Source organism: Trachurus trachurus, assembly GCF_905171665.1.
Source record: "Trachurus trachurus genome assembly, chromosome: 3".
Classification (NCBI taxonomy): Eukaryota; Metazoa; Chordata; class Actinopteri; order Carangiformes; family Carangidae; genus Trachurus; species Trachurus trachurus.
Genome location: NC_139893.1, coordinates 34,377,936 through 34,395,529, shown reverse-complemented (window position 1 = coordinate 34,395,529; position 17,594 = coordinate 34,377,936). Strand labels below are relative to the sequence as shown.

General features: G+C 41.8%; 1 protein-coding gene across 1 annotated transcript in view; it reads right to left on the bottom strand.

The window, feature by feature from the left end:
• Positions 1-6,529: 6,529 nt before the first annotated feature.
• The window catches only part of dok4 (docking protein 4), a gene marked incomplete at its 3' end in the record, with an annotated part of 28,347 nt that continues 17,282 nt past the window's right edge, over positions 6,530-17,594 (bottom strand). The window contains exons 2-8 of the mRNA XM_083992465.1: positions 15,686-15,793; positions 14,494-14,608; positions 12,363-12,482; positions 10,820-11,009; positions 9,103-9,241; positions 8,499-8,616; positions 6,530-6,675 (exon numbers count right to left, since the gene is read on the bottom strand). Of these exons, the coding sequence (XP_083848591.1) occupies positions 6,530-6,675; positions 8,499-8,616; positions 9,103-9,241; positions 10,820-11,009; positions 12,363-12,482; positions 14,494-14,608; positions 15,686-15,793 (936 nt within the window). The remainder of the gene's footprint in view (positions 6,676-8,498; positions 8,617-9,102; positions 9,242-10,819; positions 11,010-12,362; positions 12,483-14,493; positions 14,609-15,685; positions 15,794-17,594) is intronic.

Here is a 17,594-nt window from a genome sequence, read left to right as displayed (position 1 = left end):
GATCGTTCACGGTGTTTCTACTGCCCCCCTCAGTCTCAGCTCTCTCACCGCGAGGGGTAAGTCCTGTCCTGTAACACTTGAACTTGAGCTCTCCTCTGTTCCGTAACTGCGCCATCGTTTCAATGTTCATTTGAATGATATAAGTATATACTCAACTGTTATGGCTCCTGTCCTGTGTATGATGTCATTAATGCACCAAAACTGAATAAACCCCTGACATTTGTCTAGATCTGTAGTTGATTCTATTCCTATTCTAGTGGTTTGATAGAACTACAGAGCATGAGACTACAGGTATTAGCCCTTAAAGTAGGACTTTACCTAAATGGAATTTAGTTTGAGTTACAAATGTGCCAATTCACATATCAGGAAATGTTTTTACAACAAAAGGAAAATAACACCTCCTGGAAAAGTTTATTGGAATTCTCAAAACACATAAACTGTCCATTTTTTATTATCTAACGAAATTATGAATTATTGAACTCCTATCCAACAAATATTCTAGATTTTCTTATAACAAATGCACTTATTGTAAAAAAAAAAATCTGAAAATATCAAACCTATTATAAATGTTCATTTTGTATTATTTTTTGAAAGGACGAAACAGACATTTGTGTTTAGCAAAACTACAGTTATGTATATTTTGAATAAATATATTTAAATAAATATTAAATATATTTAAAATGCTTTATGCCCCATGGAGGCTTGGACCTGCCCTTTTTATTGATCGATACAGTTTTAATTTCAGTATCATAAATCCAATCCAGCGAGAGCAAAGAGATGACACAAAGGAAATTTATCACTGCTGTAATACAAGTAGTACTGCACTATAATACAAAGTACAATTGCATAGGCGTATGTGTGCATGATGAAAATGAAAATATATCTCTTTCATACAAACCTTCTTGAATTTATTGGAGCAAACTGTAAACCTACCAGCTTTTACAAGAACAATAGTTTTCAAAAAAACAAAGACAAGATGAAGGATTCACAAACACAGTGACCCAGAGCAACACAGTTTAGTGAGTAATAGACTTTATTTTTCTCCAAAACATGCACTGGATGTGGACAGTGTAAATGGATGAAAACAACATTTTGTCATCAATTACATAGCTAAGGGGAGGCCACAGCCATTGGTGAGAGCTGGCACTGCCACTGTGATAACACTACAACCACAAACACACATTACAGCTGTCTGCAGGAAAACTGTCAGTGCTGTCATATCCTGTTTCATCAATCATTTCTTCCAGCAGCACTTTGTTGTGCCACTTGTGCGACCGAGGGGTGTTTGATAAAGACAAAGATAAACTACTCTTTGATGGACTGCCACAAAACATTCCTGCTCCCAGATGAAGAATCCCATTGACATCGGTGAACTCTGAACTGTTATGTCAGGTCAAAAGTTCACTTGTTTTCGTGAAACTGTTTAACATGAACTAGATGAACTGACATGGAAATGTAAAGTTCCCAGATGATGTATCACAGTCATTCTCTTTGGTGTCTCCAGGACTAGTAGTTCAGATTGAAAACTCTTCGGACTGTTGCAGGGAATATATTTAACCCTCCTGTTGTCCACCTGGGTCAAGGAAGGAAGGAAGGTAGGAAGGACAAAGGAAAAGTAGGAAGGCAGGAAGGAAGGAGGGAAGGAGGGAAGGAAGGCAGGAAGGACAAAGGGAACGATAGGAGGAAAGAAGCAAGGGAAAAAGAAGCAAGGGAAAAAGGAAGGAAAGATAGATGGAGGGAGGGAACAGATTGGTTCAAAGAGGAAGGAAGGGAGGGAGGGAGGGAGGAAGGGAGGGAGGGGAAAAGGATTGTGGAAAGAAGGTAGGGGAAAAGGAAGGACAGAAAGATGGAGGGATGGAACAGATTTGCTTAAGGAAGGAAGAAGGATGGAAGAAGGGAAAAAGGAAGGAAAGAAAGATGGAGGGTCAATTGGATCAAAAGAGGAACGAAGAATAAATAAGGATGAAGGGAAGGGAGGAAGAAAGGACAAAGGGAAAGAAGGGAGGAAAGAAAGATGGGGGGTCAATTGGATCAAAAGAGGAAGGAAGGAAGGAAGGAAGGAAGGAAGGAAGGAAGGAAGGAAGGAAGGAAGGAAGGAAGGAAGGAAGGAAGGAAGGGAAAATGATTGTGTAAAGAAGGAAGGATGGAGGAAGGGAACAAATTGGGTCAATTTGACCCAGAAAGACAACAGGAGGGTTACATTTGATGGAGACATTCAGCAAATCAGATATAGTCAAATAAAACAACATTTCCACTGGTCTAAGTTGTAATGTGTTTACTGGTGAAGTGTTGAGGTACCAACAGTGAAAATATGACAAAGGTCATAGTTTGAACCTGTGCTAAGGCCTTAGTGAAAATACAGTTTTACCGTTTTCTCTCATGCAAATTAAAAATATGATAAAAGACAAAGATACTGAAATAAAGAGAGTTGAGTTTAGTGTGAAGAGTTGTGGTCTGTGCTTTCAGATCTGTTTTCAACTAGTGCACCAGCTGCTCTCACACCAGATCTAATAGATGTCTAGCACTGTGTTGGATTAAGGAGCGATTTGTAAATGTTGCTATTGCTACACTGTTAACGATAGCATTAACAGCTGTTCACTGTTCAGCTGTTCAAGCAGAAAAAAAGTTTGTGAGTTTAGCCATCCATCTTAAATTACCTTACTCATTTTATTCACCGGGGGTTGAAAGCAACAGCGTTTGGACTCCTTCTTTTCTCGTACAGCTGTAGCTCTGGCCCATTTTGTCTCTTTTTCACCTCGGAAACATTCGTCATGTAGCAATAGCAAAAAACCTCCATGAAATAGCTTCATCCAGGTTTAGGTTGTTTCCCTCCCTGAAGACTGTAATCTTTATTAAACACCCCTCTGAAGATTCCTCTGCCACAGGTTACAGTTCCTTTCCAAAACAAAGAAAACAGCAGCATATGGCTCAGGCATGAAGACAGGATGAGACTGTTTGAGATTATTTAAGGCCAAAAAGATTCACGCTGTGAGGCGACAGTGCAGAAGACAGGATGGTACATGTGTTTGTGTTGTTCACTCAGGTGCAGATTTCTGTGTAAAGAGCCATGATGACGACGTGTGGACCGGCTACCATCTGTTTCAACATTACAAGGTACAAAAACATGGTGAGTGTCTGCTTTTTAAATTAACACATGTTCCAATAAACCCTCACACACACACACACACACACGCTCGCACACACGCTCTAACACACATTCATATGAAATAAATAACAATTATGTACAAGACTCTCAGGATGGCAGCAAACTCAGGTTATCCAGTATGTACCATAAGTACACAAAACACACCTACACACAATAGATAATGTACATCATGTAAACAGCCAACAAAATGCTTTAGCCCTGTCATGTTCCCATGATATGAAATCATAAAACATGAGATGTAGGTTGCACAATGATTCCAGCATTAATCAAGCTATAATTGACACAAATCAGATCATTAGAGGCATTTTTATAATGATGTAAAAGTGGTGGGTGTGATCCTCCAGACCTCACACTGCTGTCACAAAACAGTCTTAGTCTCTCATGACAGATCCAAAGGTAGCAGTGGAGGGATGATCCCCATGAGCCCTCAGAGAAAAACATGATCCATAGCCTCTCTCTGGTTCTGGCAACCCATCCCTCCCTCCCCCACCCCCCACCTCACCACTACAGCCCCCAAAGAGATCAACAGCAATGTGTAATAGAAGGCAAAGGCAGTATGTAGCAAAGTCTACATTACAGACAACAGCATCCTCTTTTTTCACCCATACGAAGGTCAGATGTACGTAGATCTGGTTCAGTGTTCCTTGAGTACGATCAGTGCTGCTTTTAGGGGAAGACTCTGTCCTTCAGAGATGTGAACACTGCAGCAGCAGCAGCACACTGTGAATGACAGTGACCGCTCTGGTTTCTTACAGTCTGGGTCTTATATATAAACAGGCTTCTTTTACTTTTTATAATTTTCACCTTATTAGATGATCAGACATTGTTTGCAGGTAAATCTGTAAGGGAAGCCACATGAATTGTGGTTAAGAATTCATCTTTATGATGGGGCTTGGAAATGAAACAACCAAGTTTCAGACCCCAACTCAACTAAAGAACCAAAGCTCCATTTTCGCTTTATGGTTAGTTAGTTTTGATAGTTTCCATGCTAAAGCATCAGCTGGGAAATGTGTAGACAATGTCTGAAGATGATTTCCTGTTTTCTCATGTGTGTAAATGGAGAATTACACATTCCATTATTTTGGTGTTTGTCTCTTTAGTAAGAAATAAACTGGAAAAAATGAATACCTGGCACTCAGTGGGTCAAATATAAAGAGGATAGATACCTACCCGGAGGTCCAGCCCTACAGTAATATTTGAGCTTCCAAAAATCCATATTTATTGAACTCTCTGAGCCTCATCTGGTTCAAACCCATGATTGACATGGACAAAAGAAAATCAAAGTCTTGTGCAAATACAGCTCAACAGAAGCATGTGGCTACTAGAGGTGTAGGAGGACACAGCTGGTTAACATCCAGTTCCCTTCAGTTTAGGACTCTGTAAAAGTCACATTGTCACAGTTCAGAGTGGCTCAGAGCCTCGGTGAAGCAACCCGGATCCATCACATCCCATGTCAGCTAAATCAAAGGCATCGGTCCAGATGAGGACAACCAACAGATCGTCACACAGCTGTGGTACTGGTACACTGAGAACTTTACGAAGGGGAATTCTAGGTTCTCATAGCACAGAGTCTATGAGGTGCTGTTAAGGCACCGTGCAGCTGTGGTCCACACTGTAGCTGTGACCCAGTTCAGGAGCAGCATCCTTCAGAGGTTGATTTGAAGACAGACTGTATCATATGTAGCAGCGTCGACGACAAAGGCGCCTGTGTGGTCCAATCAATCCCAAGATTCACTGTTTGCCAGTCATGAAACTAATTTATAAGATAAACAAGACTGACAAAGAGCCTGAGGATTACACATTTAAATTTGCCTACAGTACATTTAAATGTTCCTTTATGTAAATATACATAAGGGTGGGCAAAACTGAGCCTTCGTGGTCCATGATGACTCTGAAAGATACGTCTCCTAAACTGAGAGCTACAACTGTTACTGATGTTAATCTGCTGGCAGCCACAGACAGCTGTTGTGGGGTGTGATTCAGACTCAGCACTGCTGGTCCAACTGTGATGCTGGAAATTTGACTTTTTTTTTTTTTTCTTTTTTTTGCATTTCATTTCACAAAAAACTACAAAATGTAGCCAGGTTGCTAGGTAACAATGATATGTTTGTCTGTAAAGACCTAGATATACTGTACTTCAAACAAAGTAGTGTCAGTGATGTGTCCAACACATTACTCAAACCTTTAACGCCTGTTCTGAATGGCCACGTACAAAGTGGAAATAAAAACCTACAATGAAACTTTAAGACAGTGGTTCCCAACCTTTTTTGGTTCGTGAGTCGTGACCCCATTTTGACATCACAAATTTCTGGCGACCCCGTGATCACATGACTGCATGTGATCGCGGGCCGTCAATCAAGCTGCGATGAGCATTTTATTTGAACTCAATTTATATTTGAGAAGCTGAAAGTATGGAATACAGTTGTTTAACATTGTGTGTTTTTAATCATAATTTTAAAGATAATAATAATAAGTTGAAAAAATATTTTTATCAGTATTTTTTTTATTTTTATCAATTACTAGATATTTCAGGCGACCCCATTTGAATTCCAGGTGACCCTACGTGGGGTCACGACCCCAAGGTTGAAAAACACTGCTTTAAGACATAGAACTGACTTGGACCAAGTTCTCTCAATCAAACCTCCATCCAGTTTTAAAAATCATAAATACATACACCACACAGACATGTTTTCATGTCTGTATATTAATTGCACATAATGTCATAGAACAGAGAGCTGTCCAGTCAGTATCATTGGAACTATAATTACTATAGCTGTATAATCAATATAGATCTCATCTGTCATGTTGACTGACCAGCTGCAGCTCATGAAACGAATACTGTGTTGTTGGTTGTGCTATCAGTTGTTTGTCATGCTGCCAGACATGTATGATTTGAATCATGATTACAATAAAAACCTGATATATAAAGAGAAATTGAGAGTGGTCATTCAGAACAGGCACTAACACCTCTGGATTTACATATAGTCAGACAACATGCAATATAGTGTCAGTGGTTTAAAGCACAGGCCTTACTTCAATCAATGGGCAAAATCTGCCAATCTGCCTGAGAAAGGGAAGAGGTCAAATGTCCATATCTGCTGTGGAACTGTGGGAGATGTAGTCATGAGGGAAGCCCAGTCTCCTTAAAGTCTTCTGCTTCCTGCAGTCATGGCAGTCTGCGGGCTGCTGCCACCGGTCCAGCCCCCGACGCGTCCTGTGAGGTGTAACGTTGGGCTGGAAAATAAAGACAAGTATGGAGATTGTGTGTCTCTCTCAGTGTGTGTGCCTGCATGCATGTGGCTATATGGGTGTGTTTGCATCTTTTTAAGTGTCCACGTCCTCTTTTGTGAGCGCATGTGTGTGTCACTGTCCAGGGTAGGTGGGGTAGTGTGTCGGCGAGTGTGAGTGTATGTGCAGTTGGGACTGTGCACGTGTGTTTGCCAGGGGCAGCGTGGTATGGTGCTCTGGAGGCAGGCGGGTGGACAGCAGGTCTTCTTCTGAAGCGTCGCCTGCAGACAGAGCACACACACACTGTGTAAGCTCAGTGAAGAGCAGGGTAACTGTTTCTCTTTGCTGCATGTCCTGACTCCACTTCACACTCATGTCAGAACTCTGATGTGACTCTATAAAAGCAGGTGAACTTATCTTTAGCACAAACAAGTGATGAATCACATCAATGTATGAGTTACAACTAGAAAATTTCCTCTGGGAAATTTTGATAGGACCACGGGGGGCTACTGCCGGACATACCATCCCTGTCAACATGGGAATCAAACCCACGGCCTTAAAATAATAGTTCACCCAAAATTCAAATTGCACTCATTATCTACTCACCCTCATGTCGACTAAGGGCTGGGAGAAGTTTCAGAGTCCTCTGTGGCTTCTCTGAGTTACAGGGGGTCTCAGCATACCTCCATGCTGCTCGTATGTAATGTAATGTCCAAATCTTGCGAGATTTGCAGAGGAGCTTCCGCTACAAACAAGCTTGAAATACAGACTTATTCTTTTTTTTCCGGAACTGTTTCGCATTTCGGGGCTTCAATACAAGATGGACATTACATACGAGCACTATGGAGGTATTTGGATGTTTTTTGGTGTGTCTTTTTGTTACGAAGAAAAGTGGTATCCATTTGCAACCGTCATATGGACATGCAGTGCAGCACGGAGCCCCGCTGTAACTCAGAGAAGCCACGGATAACTCTGAAACTTCTCCCAGCCCTTAGTCGACATGAGGGTAAGTAGATAATGAGTGAAATTTCAATTTTGAGTGAACTATCCCTTTAAGGTCAAGACAGAGTTGATCAGACAGACACATGATCATCTTTCACTGTATGTAGCAGGGACCAGTGCTCGGTGCGATTGCCCCGTGGCCCTAATTAATCTAATACAGACAGGGGTGCGGCACTTGGATCAACATCTAGTTCATATTTCCAGGGTGGCCCTGACAGCTTTTCACACTGCAACTTATCAAAACACATGCAAACATGCCTGGCTGGGTACTGCTGGTGTTTTCAGGGAACACTAAAACGTGATGGCCATGCCTGAACACACTTTGTGTTGATTTTCTTTTAACTTCAGTCGTCATAAAGCACTGAACAAGAATGTCTCTGCACTTTGGAAACACTTTTGTTGTAGTCTGTGATACCTGTGTGTTTCTCTATTTGCTTGTGTGTTATCCAATTTAAGAAGATGTTGAGAATGAATGATCTGCATGTGTTCTTTCACAGAGCAGTGTATTGAGCTCTCAGGATCACTATACTGTACTTAAAGAGGAACTATGCAAGTCTGGTCACTTTTCCTCTGTGTTGCTAACCCTCCTCCTGGCCATGTGTATTTGTTTACAGCGAAGCCGGTGAGAAATCAATCAATAGAGCGGTACATAACATTATATATCCTATACGATGTCACCATGTGTATATTTGTGTAGTTTAATCTGTCATAAACAAAATATTACAGGTTACAGGATGAGACGAGAGCTGGGCCACCGGGGCTGCTGGTCTTGCTGATCTTGCAAGGTTGGTTTTCAGCCAAGAGACACAATAAGTGACACGCAATTGAAGGCAGAAAGCCTCCATTCTCCCTCATGACAAGTTAAGTAATTTATTAAACCATCACAATTAACTCCAAAGCTGTTTAATTGAGGTAAAAATGTAGCAGAGTTAAGCTACAAATCCTGCATAGTTCCTCTTTAAATCTCATGAAAATTAAGGATTAACAGAATTAAGTAAAGTAACAAAAGCTGCACACAGTGTAGGTACAGGTAGAATAAAACTGAGGAGTTAAATGCCATGCTGCGTATTTATGTGATACAGAATAAGAGTATGCAGCCTACTAGTGCCAGGATCCATGCCGGTCTGGTTTGCGGTGATGTGGTGCCAGTAGGCAGACCGGGGCAGGATGGCTGTGGGCGTGCAGGGATAGGAGCCAGGCTCGGAACCCTTAGACATGAGCTGAGTCAGAAACACACATTATCAGAGACTTAACACAACAGCAAAGAAGCATCACAATTCAATCAAGAACACCTGCAATGACCTTGTACTCAGCTGTTTCACAGGGAGCCTCAAAGAATCTGGGTACAGGATGGACACTGTACTCATACAAATCATCACATACCCACACTGTTACAGTCATGACAGTGTTACTGCTGTGGTACTCACATTTATTTACTCAGAGCTTGTATAACCCCTTACATCATACAGTATGACCAATGGCTAACATTTACTCTCCTTTTAGCTCTGTTTTCACTAACTGCCAATGAGCATTTTCTGTTGAGCTCCTTTAAAACTATACAACCTTTTTATCTGTTACCACTATCAAATCATTGACAAGTACAGCTTTAACATTTCTCAGCAATATGAACCTAATCTAATTCAAATAAAACTGTAAAGCTTTAATGCTTTTAAAGGCATGAAACTTGAGATGAGTGAGACTCTCACCCTGCTGTTTTTCTCCATCTCCAGCAGGACCTTCTTATGCTGCTCAGCGATGGCCAGTGTTGAGGCGTGAACCCTCTGGTAGATCTGCTCTCCCTCTCTGGTCTGGAAGGTGTAGAGGCCTTCGCCACTGTCACACATCCTGCATATAAGACAATAAGGACTCAGTATGAAGTTGTGGCACACAACAGCACAGGCCGACACACAAGAGCTGCCAGGGAGAGAGGTCCAGATCGAAATGCTGTTTCATTCAGATTCTGAATTGGTATAGTATATAACAGATTATAATGGATGGAATTGTTCACACATTTCATGTTTAAACCATAGACTGTATAAAGCATGGACGTAGCACCCGTGATATCAACCACTGGTTTGGGGGAGTCTGTTTTGTGATCCTACTATGGGCATTTGAACTGCGCCATCTTGGATTTTAGTATAGTCTACTTTCCATATTTGGAGAGGTGCGGCGGTTAGGCGGCCGAGAACCCGCCCACTGAACTCAAAGCAACCAGCTAACGGCCGGTAACTGTCTGCGAACCTGTCACTCAACGTAAGCACGCCCCAATTGGCAACGTCCGCTCTGTCCGTCAGACAGTCCGCATTACTGACACAGCGTCGTCAGACAGGAAACTGGAGTTTTAACTGGAGTTGAAACTGGAGTTTTTATGCCGCGGCATAAAAACGTGGCTGCCTCGGAGGAGAAAACTTTTTATTTATTTATTTTTTTTAATATTAATTAGTCCACAGTACATTTTGGTGCTTACGCTCCTCTCTGCCTCGCATAGTCTCAGGAAATAACTGGGAAGGTTTCAGAATGTTTGTAAACTGAAAGCATATTTTCTAACAGACTTGATGACACCTGTCGTCTCCCTCCTGACGGCGTACGCCGAGGGAACCACCACAGATTATTGTAAAAGGTTTGAAAGTCCGAGGCTCGATCCAAAAACGCTTTTACACAGCAAAAAATCACGTTGCTTGATCCGAAACTGTTTAACACTACAAAAAGTCGAACCATGGCATGATCATGTAGTTTGATCTGACACTAGACTGCGCTCTAACGTGCCGTTTTTTAATCCTAGGTTAATCGGGTAATAATTCATTACCGAGTAGCAGATTGCCTACTTGGGTACTCGAGTACTCGGGTAACCGTGCACATCCCTAATGTAAATATGTTTTTCTAAGCTGTAAAGTCGCCTATTCTAACATGGGGCTCAATGGAGAATTGCTCACTTCTGGTCCCAGCCCCCAGTGGCAGCCGGAGAACGCGGAAGTGGTCTTCACTTGTAGAACCCACAACTAATACACAATACAATCTGTTCATTGATTGAGAGTTGGAACTATTATATTCACTTTGTCTATAAAATTAATGACGGTTGAGGCTGGCAGAGGTTTAGTAGGCTAGTTAAGGATGCAAGGTGATGTGTGTATGTGTGTGTGAGAGAGAGATAAAGTGTATCCCTGGGCTGACTGACAAGTGTAAGTAAACACAGACATAGACAAACACACACTGAGTTCAGTGTTTCATCTCAAATGCACACTGCTTTATGAAGGATGTAGTGTCTTTACCTCCACAATAACACTGTGTGTGTGTGTGTGTATGTGTGTGTGTGTGTGTGTGTGTGTGTGTGTGTGGCATCTACAATGTTTGTAACCAGTGTTTACTCGGGACAGTGTCCTTCATGTGTCCTCCCTGTCCCCATCACACTACTACTCGTCTCACCGTCCGGCCTCAAAGGTGAAGCGCGTGGCGTCTCGTCCGTAGCGGCGCAGGGAGCAGAGCGGCCAGGTGACCAGCTTTGTGCGAGGGTTGTGAATGTCCCACAGGTAAATGTTCTCGTGGGTGATCTGCATCATGCACTCACCGTAGATGTCCAGGTTGGGACAGGGGAGGAGGAACACGTTAAAGCGTTCTGCAGAGAAAAGGAATGACAGAAACAGTGTCATGGAATCATCACTGAATGAAATAATAGTTAGTTTAGTCCTGATTTAAATCACAGTGGGTTCAGGTTTTACTGTCCAGTGTGGACAGATTTCACTTAGAACACCCAACAACCCAGTTTGATCTTTTAAGGAAGACTGATGATAGAAAATCTTTGGTGTGTACAATGTGGGGGTTTATATTTAAAGGAATATGCCAACATTTTTTTTTTTCGTGTCTTGCCTCACTCCTGAGTCCATGACAATCAGATAGACACCATCCTTTGGACTGTGTGTGCACAAGGGAGAGCCCGTATCGCCCGTAATTTGCTTAGCTCAAACGCTGGAAGTGTATAGGTAGTGTTAGCCTGCCTCCACCTAAAGTCATCAGAGAAACTCTTCAGCAACTCTAAACGGACCGATCTTCATCTCAAAGGTGACAAAACTCTCCGGTAAGGCATCTTGAGTGGTCAAATGCCGGTAACGTGACGAGATCGGTCAAAACGGAGGGCTCAAGCAAAGGTGGTTTATTTTGGTTCAAGCTAGCTACATCGAGTGTAGGATAGCTTCCTATTTCAAAGTAAAAGCACAAATTATATCTTCATGGTTTTCTGTATGTACGTAAAGGGCAATGGGTGTTTTATTTTGTGAAGTAACCGGAAGTGTGTTGGTTACAAAGGCTAGCTTGAGTAGCATCAAATTCGTCCGAACAACATTGTAAACAGCTGGTATTTAGACAAATGAACGGCACACTGCTGATCTAAACGGCTACTTTCTCGCCTAAAAATGTTTGAAATGTCAATAAAGTGATATATTTAAAGAATTTAGAGCTAAAATGAAATGCTTCTGACTACTGATTTCGGCTCGGGTAGGAGGCAGGCTAACACTGCCTATGCCCTTCCAGCATTTGAGCTAAGCTAATTACGGGCGATACGGGCTCTAGCTCCCTTGTTACTGCACGCACAGTTGAAAGGATGGTGTCTATCTGCTTGTCATGGACTCGGGAGTGAGGCAAGACACGGAAAAAAATGTTGGCGTATCCCTTTAAGTGATGTAAAAATGAAAAGCAATTCACTTGATTCACATTCATTTGATGAGTACAGGTCAGGATATATTATAAACACACAGATCTATCCTCTAATCTGATTTGTTTCAAGCTTCAAGAGCAGTAGCAAGAACACGAGCCCTCACTGGATTCCCACCCTGCATCACTATCAGCTCTATTTGATAATGATCTGAGCTGGAGTGCCCAAACTTAACACTGCATCACGGATCTGCTGTGGTGGCAATCTGAAGCTGTATCTGTGTTAGTGTATGTGTGGGTGTGTGTGTTGATTTTAAACTACCTGTGTGTTCACACTGGACTCCAGCAGCCAGCAAGTCAGGCTCTCCCATACTGATGTCATTGACCCGCATGCCCAGACACTCAATAGACAGCGTCTTGAACCAGTCTTCAGCCTCCAGCTCTGGAGAGAGAGAGAGAGAGAGAGATCACAGTTGTAAGCATATGTTAATTCTGGAATATCAAGCTGCTTTAAATTGTAAAGAAATGATGACCTTCTACTGGCGCTTCCATACAGTATAAAGGTAGACATCTGCGTAAAAGCTCTATACAGTATAAAGGTAGAAGTTTGTGTTAAAGCTCCATACAGTATAAAGGTAGATGTCCATGTGTAGTGTGATTATAAAGCAGCTCTAGGTTCTATATTAATACTGTGAAAGTATCAAAGCCTCAGTCCACAGAGAAATGCACACAGCCTGTATTCAGAAACTGAGCCTTAAAAGCAGCCGTCAGGACTTCTGTAACACTGTTCTTCACAGACTCAAAGGAAATGGGCAGATCTGGTGTGGTAGCACTCACCTCGTAGAACCTAGAGAATGTGTTTGCCCCCACAGCTAACGAGTGAAGAACCCTCTGAAGTGTAAGAAATATCAAAGGGGACCGACAAGAAGGTATATAAAGTAGGCTCCTCCGCCAGAAGTGCACTTGCACTAGTTTTTTCTCCATGAAGGAAAACAGAGCCACCTCAGCCCTCAGATGGTGTGTATCACCTCTGGATGGAGTTGCCATTTCCCTAGTGGGAATGTCCTCCGTTACTGTGTTAACTTGGAGAGCTTTCAGCACAGGCTTTTGGCACGAAACTACTTCGGTTACTTTGGTATGTTACCTCGATCTACCAAACTGGCCGCGCGACGTGTTGCGCCAAACTAAACTAGCACTGTGCGGGGTTTGCCACCCTGCGCCACCTTGTGCTGCGCTGGGAAAGCCCATTTGACATGATGTGTGAAACAGTGATGGAAAACTTATTGCACAAATACTCTCGTCTTGTCATTTTTATATTTCTGCTAATGTCCATTCCGCCCCAAGGAGATGCTGCCCGGCTGTCTGCCTATGTTGTCCATATCTAAACGCACCGTTGGCTCTTTGCAGTCAAATTTAAAAAGAAAAAGAATTAGCTGAAGCTGAAGCAAGAGGATAAAGAAGAGTATTCCCTGATGCTAGTAGAAGATGTATTCTCCTTCAGGTCATTTGGGGTCATTGCATTAAACACTTGCGCATTCTCCGTCAGGGAGGATGATATAGAACTACACTGAGATGGTTTTAGTTTTTATGCACAAATATATCTTCTTATGGATTAACACTTAAAATGAAACACAGGAGCAGAGGAAGGTCTGGGACCCTCAATGGCAGACACTGATCGAGTTTTTTCTCTTGAATCACTCACAGCAAATAGGAAATGACTCTCTGAAAGGGGCAAAGGATTGATTTTCTGGTATAACAGTCACTTTGTATGAAAGTTATTATTTTGATTAGCACTGCACTCTTAGAAATGTGATGATCCATGCTCATTTCAAACCAACATGCTGCTACAGCTGCTTAAATGATGGCAGACAGATGGCTGTAACACCTTTCAAAACAGTTTTTTTTTCTTCTATATCCCACAGTGGCTGATAAAAACGTCTTTTTTTTAATAAGTGTCAACAACAGCTCATTGTGGCGGATAACTGACGTTCTGAAAGTCAGTGGTTCTTTTTGTTCTTAGTAATCCACAGGGAGATAAGTTAAACTTAGTTAAACTTACTGCATATTTTGTGGTGAGGTCTGAATCTTTTAATTCTTCAACCTTAGTATTGCAGTTGATGTCAGCAGTAATAGAGCTCCCTAACTATAACCCTATTTAACATCACCAAATCTCTGATAAGGTTGGAAACTTTGACATAAGTGGCTTACAAATGAGAGGTCCATCATAACACTGTGGGTTATAGGAATTTCCCCAGTCAGACAATGTGAACTAAATAGAAATACTGAATAGAAACAATAAACTCATGTTCATCAGAACAGAGTTTAGTGCAAAACAATGACTCCAGTATTCCTGTTGATATATTGGTCATTCATATTGGTATCTGTTTGGCAGACAGTAACTAATAACTGTGTGTGTGTGTGTGTGTGTGTGTGTGTGTGTGTCCATACATTACCTGACTCACAGGTGAAGGTGCGTGAAGTATCATCTGTAAACACAATGGCCACTGCCTGTCGCTTGGTATCCCGAGGCAACCGTGTGATATTCTTGACATTGCTAATCTCTGTCACCTAGGTAACAGGTGGAGGGTAAACACAGATAACAGTGCAAATCAGTGAAATAGGTTTCTTCTTGTATCCACCTTTTTCCGAACGTCAAAAACGTAAGCCGGTTTTGCTCTTCCGGTGGAATTTTATGTTTATGTTTCCATGGTTTTGGTAGTCATGGTAAATGCATGGATTTTTTTTTCCCCAATGAAAATCTGTAAAACGCATGGATCATCACACCAGCTTTTAACAATGGATATCACACAAATTGACATCCGTGTTAAAAGCCAGCGTTAATAGATCCATGCGTTTACCGCAACTATGACAACGACTAAAAACCATGGAAACGTAAACATACAATTCCACCGGAAATGCAAAACCGGCTTCCGGTTTTGACCATAGATGACGTTCGGAAACTTGTGGATATAGCCTAGAAGATGAAACAGGAACTTGAATAAGGCCGATCAAAAACACCATGTTACTGCACGCACATGTTATTTTTCTGTAAAATTCAACGTTGTGGTGGCACAAAGATAAAAAAAAAAGTGTGTCTGAGAGGGTTCAGACAGGTCATCTTTACTGTGGAACTGCAGAAACAAAGATCAAATCACTCACTAGTTCTCTGAGTGAAATACAGTAAAGTGACAGTGATGCAGTGAAGGACAGGTGATGATGATGAGGAATGAAAGGTGTGGGCGTGTGGGTGTGAATACAGAGATAAAGCACTGTGGATTCTCAGTAGCCTTTAAGCCCAGAAGTAAAAGAACCAGCAGGCTCTCAGCCGTCCCGGTCATCGTAGTCTCTAAGTGCTGGATTGAAGGCAGCTCAACTTCTGCAGTTCTAAAATTCAATTTGTTCAATGTATGTCCATCTTGACCGACCATCGAGGAGGCTTGTGACACCTACTGGTGGTCTTGAGATCCCTTGTCAGTCGCTTTAACCCCAATTTACAGCTCAGCTCATGTGAGCCTAACCACTAGTGACAAGGAGAAGTCCACTTGCCTTCGCTTCAGCAGTTAAAACCTACAAGAATCAGACTGAGCTCTAACTCCTGTCAGTGTGTGTCCTCCTGCCCCATGTGTCTGTGACACACACACACACCTTAGGATAGGCTCTGCAGTAGGCAGACTTCTCATCAGGGTATTTCTCCAGACGACGAGGTCCTTTACTGGACGACTTCTTAAACACCAGCCAGCAGCGCCGATAGATCTGTAACACAGAGAAAGAGTGTGTGTGTGAGAGAGAGAGAGAAAGCAGCTTAAGCAGAGTGAGTGACCTGATCTGCCCTGGGTCTTTGCCTCAGGCTACAATCAGACTGTATACTCCCCAACAACCTCCAGCAGGTAGAAGGTACAAGGGCAGACTCTACAGAAAACCATGGTTTTACAAACCACGTTTTAAATAATTTAATTTACAATTAACACTGCCCTTAATAATATAGTAGCTTTCTTTGTCACAACAACGATGAACATAGTATGAAAGTATCAGGTGTCAATAGCAGAAAGAAATACTGAGTGCTGCAGTAACATAGATAGAAAGATAGATAGATAGATAGATAGATAGATAGATAGATAGATAGATAGATAGATAGATAGATAGATAGATAGATAGATAGATAGATAGATAGATAGATAGATAGATAGATAGATAGATAGATAGATAGATAGATAGATAGATAGATAGATTTGGAGCTCAGTCTATCAGACAATGATTTGATTTCCTTCAGTTATAGATTGTGTTAACACCACATAACAGCTGGTTTGTTGTGTCATTTTTATGATTTTTCTTCCATGAGGAGGATCTCATCCTCTCAGCAGTGAGAGAACTGACCCAGCTCTGATGGTTCGACTCTCTGCCTGTCTCCAACTCTCCATATCCACCAGCTCAGCTCTTCCACCTGAGTCCACACCAGTTCCCCAGTGACCTCAGCTTAACCTCAACCTGTCAGCAGCTTCTGGTTATCTTCCAACAACCCTCTGATATAATATATAAGAACAGTCATTGTGGTTAGGGTTGATATAAGCTCTTCCTCAACCACGTGGTTAACTTTGCTGGACGCTTATGGATAACAGAAACAACATCGCTGCTGGTTTCACATGGGAATCAAACCCCGCTCTCCAGTGTAATATTCATCCATCCATCTGGGGCGGCAGTGGCTCAGCGGGTCGTCCAATAATCAGAGGGTTGGCGGTTCAAATCCCACGCTCTCCCAGTCTCTGTCGTAGTGTCCTTGGGCAAGACACCTTACCCAACTTGCCTTGTGTGAATGTGTATGAATGATCATGATCGTGGTCGAAGGGGCCGTTTGGTGCACATTGGCAGCCATGCTTCCGTCAGTCTGCCCCAGGGCAGCTGTGGCTACACACGTAGTGTGAATGTGGTATGAATAAATAATGGTTACTGTACATGCTTTGGGTATCGGGAATTTCTTAACAATACTTCTTGTGTTTGTGCAATAATTCTTATAGTGCTCTTACTATGGTGAATTTATGAGGTGTATGTATGTGCTATGTTGTGGGATATGTGCAATATGTGTTATGTTATGAGATATGTGTAGGGTTGCAAAGGGGCGGAAAATTTCCAGTAAATTTCCGATAAATTTCCAGAAACTTTCCATGGGAATTTTGGGGAATTATTGGGAATTAATGGGAGTTAACTGGAAATTAGGGGTAATTTAAACAAACTGTATCATATCCAAACATAAATGTAAATATTTTGTTTTATCATAAGCAGACATCCATGCAAAATAATACAATTAAAAAACATGACATTTCAACAGATTTATTTGTGAGTAGAACTTTATCAAGTTTTAATTCTTGTATGAACAATCAATCCTTTTACTGAACAACAAAAACATGAATGTTGAGTAAAAATCGTATCGTATCGTATCGTATCGTATCGTATCATATCATATCGTATCAATAGAAAAGCGCTATATAAATGTAATCCATTATTATTATTATCCATCCTCCACAACCTCCTCCTGACATGGACTTCTCTCTTCATCACC